The following is a 15,702-nucleotide window of genomic DNA, read 5'->3' as shown; positions in this document are numbered from 1 at the left end:
AGAGGAAGCCAAGAAAAAGGTGACACCTTCTGTTTACTCACCTAATTACACTTCATTATTGCCCTGCAATGTGTTTCCCAGCAAACAGACAGAAGAAAGGGAACAGGACCTGGTGTGAGCAGGGCTGCAGGTGGGAGCCCTGAACCTCCCCCTTGCCCGAGCTGGAGCTGTCACTGCAGGCTGAACTCGATCTGGGAAAAGTTAGCAGGAGAACTCCCACTCCTGGGTCCTTGAAAGCCCAGCAGTCACCTGCCCCCACCCAGCTCCTCCTCGGATCCCCAGCACTGCCCTGGCAGCAGGCCCAGCAGAGTGGACAGCACAGCACAGCCAGGGTCTAAGTGACCTCAGGGGTCTCCAGACAAGATCTCCACAGCTCAAATTCACAATCCTCCATCTTCATGGGCACAGTGCTGAGTTAGGCAACAGAAGGCTACAAAGAACACTGCAAACACAGATGCTCTCCATTGTTAGAAAACCTCCAAGTGAAACATAACAAGAGCAGAAATTGAGAGCTCAATCCCTGGGGTTAAACACCCAAAATAATAAGGCATCTTCAGTCATGCTCTGGAAACACTCCTTGCAAAATTATGGGTTGTCTCTAAATGTACCAATGGACAGGGGGCACAACTGGAAGCTCTGAACTCTACCGCTGTCCGAGTGAGTGTCACTTCACAAACACAGCTAAAGAGAAAACCTCAGGGAACTAATGCCTGCTGACCCCAGTGCAATGAACCCCCCGTTTTACCTGGATCAAGATGTGTAAAGGACCCAATGACAAAGTCCAGCGTTGAGACAGCCAGCAGGAAGAGCAGCAGGAGCTGGAGCCTGATGATCCACTTCACCCCAGCCAGGTTGATTCCCAGCAGGCCGAGCAGGACAGCCAGGGAGATGCCACGCACTGCCCAGATGTTGCTGAGGCTCAGGACCCCTGCAATGGACTCTGCGAAGCCAGTGATGTACATGGCACCTGCAACACACTGAGGGACACAGCCCTGTGAGTGCCCTGGGCAAAAAAAGGGATCCCCATCCACAGCCAGGCTGTGGGGGCCTCTGTTCAGACAGACAGACAGACATTGGCTGTCACAGTACAGCCTTTAATGTTACTCTGGCCTGCAGGGACTGAACCTCATTGCTGTAGGACGGCACACTGCCAAGGCAGCAGAGCTACTCCTGGGCAAACAGGGAAGGCTGGGGTCCACTGAAACATCCCCCCTCTATTAACACTCCAGGAGAAACTACACTGGCATCTCGTGAGAGAAAAGGATGAGACAGCTTCTGTTTGTCCCTTTCTTCTGTTCCTCTGGAGGAAAGGGTCCCAGTTCAACACCTGCCTGAAGAGCAGCCCTTTGTTTTTGCTCCACTGCCTCCTGGGCGTTATTTTTAATTCAGTGTTTAGTTTGGATGCAAACTCTGACGTTTCACCAGCTCCCCATCTCACTGCTGGAATGGAGCCTGCACTTTGGAGGAGAGCACATTGTGTGAGCTGTGCCTCCCAGGAAAGCTGCCTGCTTGCCTCGCAGCAGGACAGGACACACTCTGCCCGGAGAGCCTGCAGGACAGGACATCTGCAGCACAGGCTCAAACACCACTGCAGCACAACAACCCAAAACACCAGGATGTTTCACTCCAGAAATTCCCACTAGCTGACACTCCAGCAACAACCCTTTCCAGTGCACAGCACCCCTGGAAAAGCAGGTCAGGGCAGACAGCTGCATTGACATGGCTGGTGTGACCTTGTGTCCTGCTACCCCACCATCCCTGTCCACAGCTGAGGCATGTGCAGCTCCCACACGTCTGGAAGGGACAAAACCCCCACCCAAGACAGCAAGAGCAGAGCCCTCATTCACTGCAGATCCCCCACCTGGGTCTGACCCAGCACTGCTCCACTGAGGGTGCTCAGGACAGCCTGGCTCGTACCTGGGAGCTGCAGGATTTGTGTGGTTTTCAGCAAGGTTGAGGGCATGCAGATGTTCAGACTCAGGCACCTACAGCTTGGAGATCCTGGAGGATTCACTTCCATCACAGGCAGGCACCTAGATCAGGGGAACTACACCCTGAGAGTCTTCCTTGCAGCACATGCCAGTCATTCCCCACTTGCCCCAGCCAGAGCAGGGAATAGGGAATACCCTGTTTCTGGCAGCAGTTGCCTTATGCCAGAGGTTACAGCTCTCCCTGAGCATGCTACAGCAGAGGATCAGGCTGCAGCTGGTGTAGGGCATGTTGGGCAGAAAGCACAGCTGAGAAAGGAAAGGCATCAGCAGCTTTTGGGGGCAGGCAAAGAGATCCTAAGTGAGTTGCCAGCTCCCATCCCGCAGCCCCTGCACACACGGGATGCCAAGCCAGGGGCCAGGGCTGCTGCAGCCCAGCTTTTACGACCCTCAGGACAGGCTGCAATCTGATTGCTTTCCCAGACAGGATTCTCTCGGAGAGCAAGAGTGGAAAATATGACAGGAAGGATTCTCATGTGTGGCCCATTTCCATATCTTGGCTTGTAACTGGGTTCAGTTCATATTTTATGGACACTTGCTTTTAATCTGGAGTGAAAGGAGAAGAGGGGATTATTTTTGGTTTGGGGGTTGTTCAGGGGTTTTGGAGATTGCTGTAAGCCAGTCAGTTAAAAACAAACCTCCATAAAAATGCTTCTCTGCTCACCACATTTTATACTGTTCATAACATCTTTATGGGGGGAGAGGGTTAAGTTACTGCAGGTTTAAGTGATTATTTTCCATTCTTTTTGTAGACTACTTGTGTATTTTTGTGCCTCACCACCACAAAAGCTCCTTGGGATCTTTCAGAAAATCCAGAACTGTGACTTTTGGCTCACAAGAAGTCAATTAGCTGTGGCCCTTACGCCTGCCCAGCTCTCCTCCCACACCAGCTCCACTTCTGCTGGCTCCCAGAGCAGCAGCCAAGGCTTGCCCGACCCTAAGGGTATGTGGAGCATGCCAAGACCAACCTGCCAGTCCACAGCCACTCACTGAGCTTTGCTTGGCCACCCTGACCTCTCCTGCTTCCTTTGATTTCAGTCTCCCAGGAGCAAGGGCATGTCCTGGCAATGGGGTAATTTGGGATGGGAGGACATGTCCAGCTTGTCCAGACACTCGGCTCCTGCACCATGAGGCCATGCCAGGCAGCACATTGCCAGGCACAGGCTGGTTCCTGGGGAGCAGCGTGGGGCTGAGTGTTCCCTGTGCTCTCCCATGTTGTCCAGCATAGCGCAGCATTACTTACCCAGATTTTACTTGAAATGTTACTTTCTGCAGCAGGACAGCACAAGATTAATATCTGCGTCACAAAGTTTCCAAATTTTCTTTGAAAAGGTTTTTTAAATTACCTGGCCAAAAATGTAGAGGAGGCCAATGGTGCCCCCTACTTGACCTCCAAGGACAGTGGAAATCATGGAGTAGACTCCTCCACTTCCAATGGTGCACTTCTCACACACCCCAATTCCAGACAAGACTGTCACCAGGGCAACCAGAATGACAAAGGACACCAGAAACATGCCCATTACAATGCCAGTGTTTCCCTGGAATAAAAAAAAAAATCAAATTAAGATTAATTTACACCAATCTGCTGGGACAGAATAAGAACCTACCACTTCTAGTGGTCTATGAATCTGGAGTCATTAAAAGAAATACACACAGACACCCCTACTTGTCTAATTAACATAACTGATTGCCAAATTTAGCACCCCTTTGATGAGAACCTGCCTTGTCCTTGAGCCTGGGGCTGGGCAGACCTTTGCATGAGCAGGTTCTGCTCTGTCAATGGGCTCCTCCATGAATCACTGATTTTGTCCACTGGTTTAAAAGGAATGAGGTCAAACAATGATTCAGCCACCATAGTCAGGGGATCACTGCCTGTCTGCATGGTTTAGAATGACATGCTTAAAAAAAAACCCCAAAACTCTTTCATAACAAAAAGTAGTTTTAAAATTGAACCCCTGGGATCTGCAACGACTGATTTATTAACAGCATCAAGCTTGCATTTTAATTTTTCAGAACGTTTACCTTTGAAAGCTCTGATCCCTCCAAACAATGAGATGCCAAAGAACAAAACCCCAAAGGCAGCACAGCGTGGAAGATAAATCACTCTCCTAAAGCAGCGTGCGCCGGCCCTGATCTGCGGGGTGCACTCAGAGGGGCAGGTGGTTCTCACCCTGCCTGGGCTCAGGAGACTTTTCTGCACAGGATTCAGCCCCATGGAAAAAAAACAACCCTTCCTGCCTGGGGCAGAGGGAGGGCTCCAGGAGGAGCTGCTGCACTCGCCACTGTGTGGCAAAGAGAAAAAGTCTCTGAACAAAAACAGCTGCAAGTCCCAGTTGGTGGCTTTAAATGCCAGCACAACCCCTTGCTTTGGGTGGGTTCTGTTTGCCATTTAGGATCAGATTTTCAGAAAGAAAAGGTTCGTAGTACCTCCAAAAGAATTTAAGAACTCTTCAGAGCTCAGGACCTTCCCACTCTCTTGCTGTAATTTATTTTCCAGGGTCAGGTGTTTTCCCTTGTGCTCCAGCCCACCTTCCCCTGCTGACAAATCGCTCAGGCCAGTGCACAGCAATCTCAGAAGTCTCCTCCAGTGCCCAGGGCTTTGTTAACATCTGGCTTCCCTTCCTTACTCATATTCCAGGCCATGTACATATCCCCTCTTTCCAACCTTGCTCCGACAATGCTCATCGCTGAGGTCAGGCTAGGGATGGGGTTTTTATCACCAGCACTAAAAAGTTGCTTCCCTGCTCTGGGGTTGGTTGAAATCCCAGATTCTTTTTCCTTTTCTCTTTTTTTTTTGTGAAAAAGCAGAAACATAAAACATATCCAGGATGTTGGTATCATCATAAAATCCTATTTTGGTTCAGCATTCTGCTGCCTTTGACAGGGGTGTTATCTGGTCAGTGGGGAACAGAGCCAAGGATTTCTATAAACACAGCTGTGGTTGGGTCAGCACCACAGCCCACCCCAACCCCATACTTCTTTTTAAAAGGAAAATTGTTCTTTTTCTTCAGCTGCTTACCCCAGGTTAAATGGTTAATAAACATTATATACTTCAGTTAAACAAAACAAAATAAAACAAAACAAAAAAAAAAAAAAAAAAAAAAAGCAATCATTATGCAAATATTCACTTAGCCTTGGGCTTTTCCAGAAAGGTGCTCCAGGCTATGGCAGCTATTAATGGGCAATCCAATGGTTCCTACAGAATAACACTAAGACCAAGGGGCAATGCTGGTCTCAAAGCAACAATAGCAAGCAGAGAAAGTGGGAAGAAAAAACCCCCATTAAGCACTGATGCTTATTTATGCATGCATGCTGGAAGGGGTTAGTGCAGTGGCAATCCTTGTTGAACATTTCAGCAAGATTAGGTCCCCTGGAACTGCAAAGCTTCACCAGCCCCTGCTCCAGCTCTGGAAATTTATAGCAAAAGCCTGACTCTGGGAATAGCTCGACATATGACCGTCCTCTGCCAGGGGAGCTCTCTGCCAACCCTGACTTCTCCTCCCTTCCCTTTCATGCTAGCTTCCAGCTGGTTCTGTTTTTCTTTTATTCACTGGCTTTGTTTCTATTTGTGTTTGCTCCAGAAGTAACTTGCTTTCAAAGGAGATGTGAAGGAAATAAAATCAGAAGGAAAAGGAAGCTAAAAAATCATCCCAACTTCTCCACCACAACAACTGCAGCTCCCCTCAAGACCTCCAGCAAAGCAATCTTCAGTGCAGAGTCCAAGTGTGTTTCTGCTCCTTTTGGAAGGTGTCCACCATGCCTGTGACAAAAAACTTGCCTGAAGCTCAAATCCCATCCATCTCTGGGGAAACTTTTCTTATTCTAAGGGGAAATTCTGAGGCATAATACAGTATTTTGCATCAGGAGGGGACAGTATTCCAGGCTCTGACCCTCAGTGAGATACAATCAAGGACCCAGCAGTGGAAGATCCTTTGATAGCAACGACAATTTCACCTGACTGACTCATTCAAAAACTCAGGAACTCCAACACTGGCATGTTTGCAAGAGACCTCTTTCAGTGGTGTTGGGAAGATGGAGGAGTGGCTGTAACTACTTTACCTGAAAAGTGCTAATCTCCTCAACAATATGACACAAGAGTGTCTCTGTTCATTGTCAAGGTTGGTTGTTGTGTTTTCCTTTCTCTTTCTGAAAGCTCAATGACCACTTCAGCTGCACATTTTAGTGGAACTTTTTGAAAAGCTACAAAATACCAGAGGGCATGAGCAACATCTAAAATGAAGAGCATAGAACCCAAAACACCTGGGTGGTGATGGGTAAGGGAGGGCAGAGGAAAATGCCTATTCAAACATTCAACCAAGTCAGCATGTGCTCACCACAAGCCATCCCGTCCTCAGGAAAAGAACTACTCCAAAAATGTTGATCATGCAGGAGGTGAAGACCCCATCCCACGTTCCAAAAAGCACCGGCTCCCATACAAACAGCTGGATCTTCCACCAGGGCTTGGTCTGTGTTTGAGATATCTAGAGAGAAGCAAAGGCTGGGGTTTACCACTCGTGTTTTATGGGCAGGCTGCACAAGTGGTGCCACAGCCAGCCACCAACAGCTGCTAGGACACTCCTTTGCTGCAAGTTGTCCCTGTGATGAAGGCTGTTGGGATGCCTGGGCCCTGAAAGAGACAGCTCCCTACAATACTCTGTTTATATTCTTGTAGGATAAGCAGCAACAGAGCCCTCCTGGGCCTCAGTGAATTAACCCCAATGCATCAACCAACAGCACCATTCAAGGGTCCTTCACAGAGCCTGCAGCTACACACAGTGCTTGTCCTCTTGTCCCTACCATAAGAAGACCCTTAGAGGACATGACAAACCAGCTCAGACCAACAGGGTAGGTTAAGATGGTTTTCCCATCACAGTCATATCTGATCAGGACCCTTGGCTTCTCAAGGAGACATGTGGCTCTGGGTCTTGGGGCACAGTGATTTTCCAGAGCTGCTGGAACCAAGGTCTGAAACTCCAGGGAAACTGAAGTTTTCCTACGGCAACTGCTTCCTCTTGCCCTCTGGAAATCAAGTCTCCTCTTTCCCTTTCTAAGTCATACACCTCAGACATACACAGCAAAACGAAGGGCAGTTTTGTTACTTCAGTCCTGTTCCCTTGCACAGAGATGACCAGGACTGCAGAGGCATGGAGATAGAAATTTGGGAAAGGAAATGGCTCTCTGACATACCTGCTGTGCTTCCTCATGGAAGAGCTCTTGGACGTATCCCTCGCTTCGGGCGGCATTCTGGCTGAACATCGTCTCCTCCGCGCCACCTCCGCCTGCCAAAGCACAGCTCTAACACAGCCACGGGCAAAGCTGCTCGGAGTGCAAGCTCAGCTCAGTCCAATTCCTGCAGGCCTGGGTCCTCCCTTGTAGAAGATTCATGGTTTTATTCCAGCCTTACTGTGAAAGCAGGAAAGATGAAAGACACAACTGCTGCTTTGTGCCAAAGCACAAGGCCACTGTCCACAGAGTCAGTAGCAGCTTGTAGCAGATGCTGAACCAGAGTGACACCACAGCAAGCAAAGAGCAATGCTGCCCCAGCACCCTCCCAAGCCCTGCTCCCAGCACAGGCTCCACCATCAGCCACACATTTAACAGTCCTTGGTAGCCTTTTCCAAACCTAACCCCAGCAACCTGTAGCCATGGCTCTACAGCTCCACAGTGCTGTCTGCAAAATGCATTTCCTCTCGTTGGTTTTAAATCTGGTGTCTGGTAATGTCATTGCATGCTCCTGTGCTCCAGTGACATAGGACACATGGATTATTCACTTCCCAGCACCACTCATCACTTCACAGCCTTGACCACATCTCCACATCTCCTTCAGCTGTACCTTTTGCAGACCAAGGTCCTGCCAGTGTATTCAGTCACCCACAGTCTCCCACACCAGGTGGCAAGAGACCTTTTGGCTACTCCTCAGTACAGAACATGCCAAGGTAAGACAAAGAGGCTGCAGCCAGAGGGGAGTAAGGCTTGTTCCACCAGTGTGGAGAGGGCAGCTTGTCTGGATCATTGGCTCTCCTGGGGCAGGTAATTCACTGGCCAGCTGAGCCCACATGCTTACAAGAAGCAACCATGATCACACAAGGCTTGTACCAAGGGCTGGACACCTTACCTGAGACCAGAGACCAAATTAATCAGAGGCTCAGGGCAGGAACCAACAGAAATGTGCTTTGCCTATTGCACAGGGGATTTCTGCACCAGAGTCTGAATGCCTTTCACCATCCTGCCCTTATTAGTCTACTTTGAAATAACTAGTATTAAATAACCAAAGCAGATGCTGCTCCACCACAGTGTTTGAGTTGCAGAAGGTCTCCTGCAGCTGGGGTACAATGGCCAGCACAGAAGGTTTTTCTTCGCCTTGCCCACATGGCCAGCTAAGCAGCACCAAAGCCATGAGAGTTCATAGATGTCCTGCTGCTGCCTCCACATTTCCTAAAGCAAATAACCCTTTACAATATCACAAATCCTTGCTATTTCAGGGAGACTGGGGCTTCAAGCAGGGCAAAAACAGCAGGAGCAGATGAACTCTAAAGAAACAAAGCTCATGTTTTGTTTTTTTTTTTCAAATAGCCACAGTAATAAAAAAATGGAAGAAAATACACAACGTGAAACAAGATTACAATTGAATAGCCATGTTCTCCTAAGAATCCCTACTGCAGTCCTTCTTCAACAGAGATTTCAATCAGTAAAGCATTCACTGGGGTCATCCAAACTCCAGTCTGTCACAGCAGTCCCATCTGGATGTGGAGAAAAGGGAGGCTGCATCTCTGTGGCCCCCTGCTCTCCTAAACCCCTCCACCAAGAGAGTCAGAAGGAAATGGCTCCAACCCCTTAGAGTAGCTCAGAGCTGAAGTGACTCCCTCAGTGTGCCTGGTGTGTGACATTACTTGGATAGGTGTCATGCACCCATATTACCCACCTGAAACTTGCCAAATGCAGAAAGAAGGGCTGCACACATGGATTTTAGACCTGAAGCACACCTAGCAAGAAATGTTACATGCCTAGACATTTAAATCCCTTATTTCACAATTTCCTTCCTTTTTCTCTGCTTTAGAATCCTTCTCCTGCCCTGTGCTCTAGAGCTCCTTCTGATCAGCTACTGCTCACCTTGCAGTAAGATCTTCCTCCTCCACAATCCCAGGAAATTGCCTCTGCACTGCTGCTCCTCTGTGGCATTTCCAACTGCCTAAAAGTCTTATTACCCAATTCTGTAATTATTTACATCCCACCACAACTGGATCCAATGGTCCCTACAAGGTAGCCAAGTCAAACACAGAAGGGGGTGTAAAGCACAGGAGTGGGAGCGGAACAAAGGAACTCACAGCCACATCCCAATCCATCAACATGCAAGTATTTCTGCAATTTAGGGTCTGTGAGTAGAAAGGCCTTGGGGCAGGTGCCCTCCTCTTGCCCCACGAAGCACTCTTAAGAGTACAGGGATATTTTCGGGTACTATTTTGTAGCTAGGTTACCAATCCTGAGGAAGCTTTTTCTGCTACACACACCAGCAGGATAAATAAACTAAACAGACCCAATTTTCCCTAATACAAGTGAGCCTCTAACTTGAAAGCAAATTGCTGTTATTTTTCCTAAAGTTTCTGCCAAATACACTAACCAGTCTATAAATTAAAGACAAACGTCTGTTTTAATCTTTCCATACCATTTAGCACTCAAGAGAGCAGAAGAGCATTAGCAAACCTCGCAGAAACATTACAAAGGCTCATCTCCTTTTCCTGCAACACTTCTATATCTAATTGCAAAACCAGATTCTTATAGATTAAATTTCTGTGCCCTCCATATCCTTTCAAAGCACTATTTTATTAATCATCACATTAAAGCTGCTCTGAGCTACTCAACAGCTGGCTGATTTGAAGAGGAAAGGTTAACGCCTTCCCAAGCACAGCTGTGTGTGGTCCCACGACCTCCGAAGCCTCGCTCCCTGCCAGAGGAGGTGCTCCTAAAGCCTCTCCTCCCAAGGGACACAGCAGCCAACAGCATTTTAGTTTTAATAAATCCCTTCAACTCCTCTCCGGGTCGAGTTCTTAAAAACACCTAATTTAGGAGCCTTTTAGGAAAGCGGAATTAAAGGGAAATAAAGCAGACGTCGGTGCAACAAAGGTGACGCCAAACAGAGCAGCGCTTGGCTATTCCCAGTTACTCATTTACTCGTTTTGTATTCGCATTTCGTAGAGCAACGAAGGCTGCGGAACACCAGACGTGGGAAACGAGCCCGGATTCTCCCCAGCAACTTCGCTTTTCGGTGTGGCCGGAGAGCTTCGGTGCGGCACGGCCAACACCTGGGGGCTGCGGCCAGCGCCGCACCGGGCTGCGCTGGACCCGCCCGTGTTTGTTTTGTGCTTTTTAAATTCACTTTTCTCAATGTTTCCTTCCCCCCCTTCTCTTTTTTTCCCCCTATTTTTTTTGCTCTTTTTCTCTACTAGCTCCTTTTTTCTGGTTTTCTTTTACCTTTCTTTAACTTCCTCCCCACGCCCCTTTTAATTAGCCTTTCTTTTTTCTTTTTTTTTTTTTTTTTTTTTTTTTTTTTTTTTTTTTTTTTTTGGCGGGGAAGCGCTTTTCCACCTGTTTTTTTTTTTTTTTCCTCGCCCTCAGCACGATTTTCACTTTTTAACTTTCCTCTCCTCCGTTTACCTCCCTCCGCCGCCTCCGCCCCGACCGAGCCTCCGCGACACCGGAGGGAGCAGCGGGCAAAGCCGAGCCGAGCCCGGCGCCACCTGCGCGGCCGCCGGGGCTCAGCCCGGTCCCCACCCCGGCTCGGGGGTGTCCCCGCGGTGCCGACCCCGCTCACCTGGCGGCTCCCGGGCCCTCCTTCCCGCCGGCTGCCGCGGCGCCGCCTCCCGGGGCGGCCCCGGGCGCTGCCACGTCTGCCCGGGCGCCGCGCCCGCCCCGCCCGGACCCGGGACCGCCGGTGCCCGAGCGCCGGGAGCCGAAATCCTTCGGGGCTGGGAGCGGATTGCCACTCAGCCTGCAGTTCGCGGGAGTCTGACAAAAGCAGTGAATAAATAAGCAATTCACGGCTGCTCGAGGAGAGCCCGGCCACGGGGAAAGGGGGCTCTGATTCTGCACAGCGACGTTTCAATAGGAAGTCGATCCAGTCGAACTTCCCAGCCCTGGGCTGCCAAGAAATTCTGTGACCTGCACAGGCAAAGCTCCACCTGAATTAAAGGCAAGGATTTTGGATAGTCTCAATATAAAGAGGATCAAATCTAGAGCCAGCCACTCTTCCTTAGAGTTCGTGTAGTACACTTTGCTTTACTTCCAAAATGGGTCAGAGCCATTTTAATTTTCAAAAAGGATCTATACAAGACATTAATGTAATCCAGTAAACCTGTTTTGATTTTCCTGCAAAGCCAAAATATGAACAGGCCTCTACTCTTGAACGAAACCACAAATTTCTGCAAGTGACAGAAAAGGAAAGCAAGAGTTCAGAGAAGACAGATGGCTTCTCAAAGGAGGATGAAACCTGAGGAAATCACAGAATGTCTGAGGTTTGATGAGATCTTAAAGATCACCTGATTCCAACTGCCCTGCTTTGGGCAGCCACTTTTCACCAGGTTGCTCAAAGCCCTGTCCAACCTGACCTTGAACATTTCCAGGAATGGGGGGCATCCACAGAGCTTCTCTGGGCAGCCTCTTCCAGTGCCTCACCACTCTCACAGTAAAGAATTCCTTCCCAGTATCTAATCTAAACCTGCTCTCTTTCCGTTTGAAGCCATTCCCCTTTGTCCTGTCACTACATGCTCTTGTAGTTTCCCTTTAAGCTCCCTTCAGGTGCTGGAAGGCTGCAATTAGGTCACCCCTAAGCACCTTTTCCAAGCTGAACAATCCCAATTCAATGGATAGCTCCCCGGGACATCCCATTCCTGGAATATACGGAAGCTCTCCTCCACTCCCTTCTTTTTACACTCTACAACTACCAGGGAACAGGTTCAGCCAGATTCTCCCATCATGAGGGCCAGGGGAAAATCTGAAATAACTATCTTGCATTTGTTGCAGCAATGATGAAGAGTCACTAATTCCCTGAGGACCAAGCCCTGCAGCCTGCTGCTCGCAGGCACTTCCGTGCCCTCCCCACACACATGTGCACACCTGGCAAGAACTAAATGTTTCCTGGGCAGCTGCTACTTCCACTTGCCACCGCTGAACACTCCTCTGGGAAATACTGCCTCTGCACTGGAAAGAATCACAGGAGAAAACCAATAAAAGGTGTTTTTTTCAAGGACTGACACATTAAAATCACCAAGCACTGCTAAGAAGCACTTTCAGGAATGTTCAGTGTTAATCTCTGTCTATTCCTATTTTAGTCATGGCAATTTTCAACATTCTCCTGCTTGTCAAGAGAATCCTTCCAAAAGCAGGAGTCCTCCTTCAGCAGGGCTGTGTGCATTTCAGAACCAATGTCTTCAGGTAAGTCTTACTCCACATCACTTTAAGGCCTTCCAAGAAAACTATCACAAACAAATAGGGAAAGTTTACTAAGAGCCCTAATTAAAATTCTCTCTCATTATGCTGAGTACCTTAGCTCTACAGGGAATAAAAGGGGAGAAAAATGAAACTAAGAGTTAAAACTGTTGTCTTCGAGTCCAAATCTCGAGTGCTTTCAGGGCTTAGCAAAGGACACTGAGAATTCCACAGACCTGCTGGAATCCTCTCCAAGTTACACAGGTCCTGGGGCAGATGGAGCCATTGAAAGCCTGGCAGACCCACACATTGGACATCCTGAACCATGATTTGAGACTTTTGATGGTCCGTGTAGTGTCACTGGAAATTGCTCCAGGGAATGGAGTCTGGAAATGGATTTAAGAGAGTGAAGAGGGTGACAAAAGGTTACATGGGACACAACAGGTATGGGGACAATAAAGGTGTCAAAGACACAAACACAGCCTCCAGAAAATGGGAAAGCAGCAGTGCCGAGGTCAGTCAGCAAGAGATGAGAATTTGAAACATCCACAAGTCTGAGCCATCCTGAGATATGTGGATTGATTCTTAATAGGATGAATATTAATTGTCACCTACCTGATCATCTTCTTCAGCTGCCAGACATACACATAACACAATGTGCAATTTCCATGTACACACAGCACAAACTGAGAGTAACTACCCAGTTTAGCTAATCACATCACTTAATGACCTACAAACCCTAGACTGACTGTAAAACAGGCTGTGACACATAGATTATGTTCTCAGACTAAATGAAGAGACAATCTTTTTCAAGTTCACTCACAACTGCAAACTGTAAAATATTTAGCCTTTAAAACAGATTTTACCTGGTAATATTCAGTGTGTGTAATAGAAGTTATCAACATAATACCTGAGCATTCTTGTTTCAATTCCTTAAAATGGATTTTCAGGCAACAACTTTGTGAGAGCCAGTACTGCCAAAGTACATTTCCACACCTGCTGTGAGGACTCACACTGTCCTTATGGCTCATTTTCAAGTAGCTGCAACATCCATCACTCTAGCTACGTGTTTGACTAGGAGTTTTATCAATCATCCTGCTCTCTTTCTCTGAGGGAATAGATATAGTCTTAAAGAAAATCCCCCTTTCAGAGTCCTGGTTTGCAGGAAAAGATCACTTTGTCCCACTGGTATCCTTGCACTTACTTATGTCTTTCTTAGGCTGTTCTGTCTACATTAGCTTTTTACCAAAGATGATTTCAGGAACTGGCAACGAGAAATAGAAAACACAGGACTTGAGAGAAAACAAACAAGTTATCCTTTCAGCTTCTGCTGTCATGTTCTGTTTTGCTGCTGCACGTGACTGCATGGTCGAGATTACCTCGCAATTACCCTGAACATTCCCAGCACTCACAGCATTGCTTTATCCTCTCTCATGGCTCAGTTTATCCTGTGACAAGACCAATTAAGGATGTGCTGCTCCTGAAGAGCTTCCAGAGTATAATACTTACACATTTTGAACAGTCATTATTCGTAATACAACAGAGAAGTATTTTCTTATAATTTACACTGCTGAAGTAATGGATCCTTTTGGTTTCATTTGGGCCAGGCTAGTGCTTTTGATTTAACAAAATCTGTTACTTCTGCCTCTAAAATGGCACTAATGATCACATCTGATGACAAAAACAAAGAGTTTATGTGAATAAAAGTGAAAATTAACATGTTCAGTGGTATTAGTTATATTTCCATAGCTGCCGAGAAGGTATCACCTCCTCTAAATTCAGGCAGCTATGCCAAGGCACTGATCTATCTATAAGGATGTCATCACAAAGCCTGGTCTGGGACTGGGCACATTTCCAGCCAAGACACAGCCACTGAAGTCACACCAACAGCAATCACACAGCAACATGTCTTGGCTGTCCTGTGGAAGACAGGCAGAGCTGCCCAGGGACATGGACTCCGAGTGGAAAAAACAACAGTGACTTGTACACCCAGCAAACATCCAGAAGTGAGTTTAAATAACAGAGGCAGGAACTGGATTCCGTGATTTCTGCATGACGTGCTCGGCTGCTGACACAGGCAAGAGTGACGTAGACTGGCTGGACTGCAAAAGACCTGCAGACACATTTTAAAATGGAACCTCACCAGATCACCCTCTTTAATCTCTGCCAGGGGCTTGTACATGTATGCATTCGAAGCAGATGGCGCAGCAGGGATGTCATGAACCTGAAGACCAGCCCTGGTGTGAAAGGGGAAGAGCACTGCAGAGGAAGCAACTTACCTGAGCAACCAGGGCAGAGCTGTTGGCTTCAAAAGGACAGCACAGATGGGCTCCTTTTTTAAAAAAACCTTGTTTCAGTGAACAGCTCTCTTCATTCCACTTCATGTCTTGACAACTAAAGCAGACAAAAAAGCAAACAATATTCTAGGAAGACTATCTTCTGTTGATTTGGCAAGTGCAATGCAGAAGATAATCAACAGCCAAGATGCTTTCTGAGATGACCTCCCTAAGACAACACACCTCCAAATCTCCAAACTTTTATAAACTGCTCTCTATCCTGAAGCCACAAAATAGTTTACCCTGTGCACTGCAAGAAAAACATTAATTGTAAAGAGATATTTTTAATGCCTCTAAATAAACCAATAACCAATTACTTTAATAGAAAAATGCTTTCTTCTCCTAGCAAAAACTAAAAGCAAGCTAATTTAAACAGGCTATTTTTCTCAACACAAAATATAGGTTCTGATAATTCTTTTCAGTATCAAAATGTTGAAAAGTATCTTTCAGTATCACTTTACTCCTTGACAGTCTTAATCATAAAGGTCAATAGGAAGATGTGATCAGTTTTGATTTCTTATTTCCACCACATAATTAAAACAAATGAAGATCAGTATAACCAATGTAAGTGAAAATAAAAACAAGCAGGGTGGCTGAGTACATAGACACTCTATCATCAGGCACGTTGCAGAGTCAGAGTGCACACACAAAACCATCAAACATGAAACCATTAAAAGCAGTTATTATGCTGGCTGGATGCTAAGGGGAGGTTCCCCAGGTGGCTCTGGATGCCCAGGGAGTGCCCCGCTGCACCCACCAGGAAACACCCCAGCCCCACCAGCTCCTCCTGCCACGCTCATCTCATCACAGCTCCACTCTTCACGCACGGCTTCACTACAGCTCTTTTCTCTTTAAAAGGTATTGTGCCACTTGTAATACCTTCTTACATAAAACTTGGGTTTTCGACATGAAGTAAAATCAACACAGCCAAGCATTCCACAAAAATCAAGTATTTA

General features: G+C 47.3%; 1 protein-coding gene across 3 annotated transcripts in view; it reads right to left on the bottom strand.

Annotated features, from left to right (window-relative positions):
* Window positions 1-10,949, bottom strand: part of SLC12A8 (solute carrier family 12 member 8) — a 47,350-nt gene extending 36,401 nt beyond the window's left edge. For 2 of the 3 annotated variants that reach the window (XM_021526289.3, XM_085584176.1), the window contains exons 1-5: window positions 10,798-10,949; window positions 7,176-7,391; window positions 6,323-6,469; window positions 3,335-3,526; window positions 746-977 (exon numbers count right to left, since the gene is read on the bottom strand). In XM_021526289.3, the coding sequence (XP_021381964.3) occupies window positions 746-977; window positions 3,335-3,526; window positions 6,323-6,469; window positions 7,176-7,244 (640 nt within the window). In that variant the 5' untranslated portion in view covers window positions 7,245-7,391; window positions 10,798-10,949. Of the gene's footprint in view, window positions 1-745; window positions 978-3,334; window positions 3,527-6,322; window positions 6,470-7,175; window positions 7,392-10,640; window positions 10,755-10,797 lie in introns of those variants that run through there. The other variant, XM_085584175.1, reaches the window with a different exon arrangement.
* Window positions 10,950-15,702: the final 4,753 nt, after the last annotated feature.

This window comes from Lonchura striata, chromosome 7 (assembly GCF_050655825.1).
Source record: "Lonchura striata isolate lonStrDom1 chromosome 7, ASM5065582v1, whole genome shotgun sequence".
In the NCBI taxonomy this organism is placed as follows: domain Eukaryota; kingdom Metazoa; phylum Chordata; class Aves; order Passeriformes; family Estrildidae; genus Lonchura; species Lonchura striata.
This window is presented reverse-complemented; position numbering and strand designations above follow the sequence as displayed.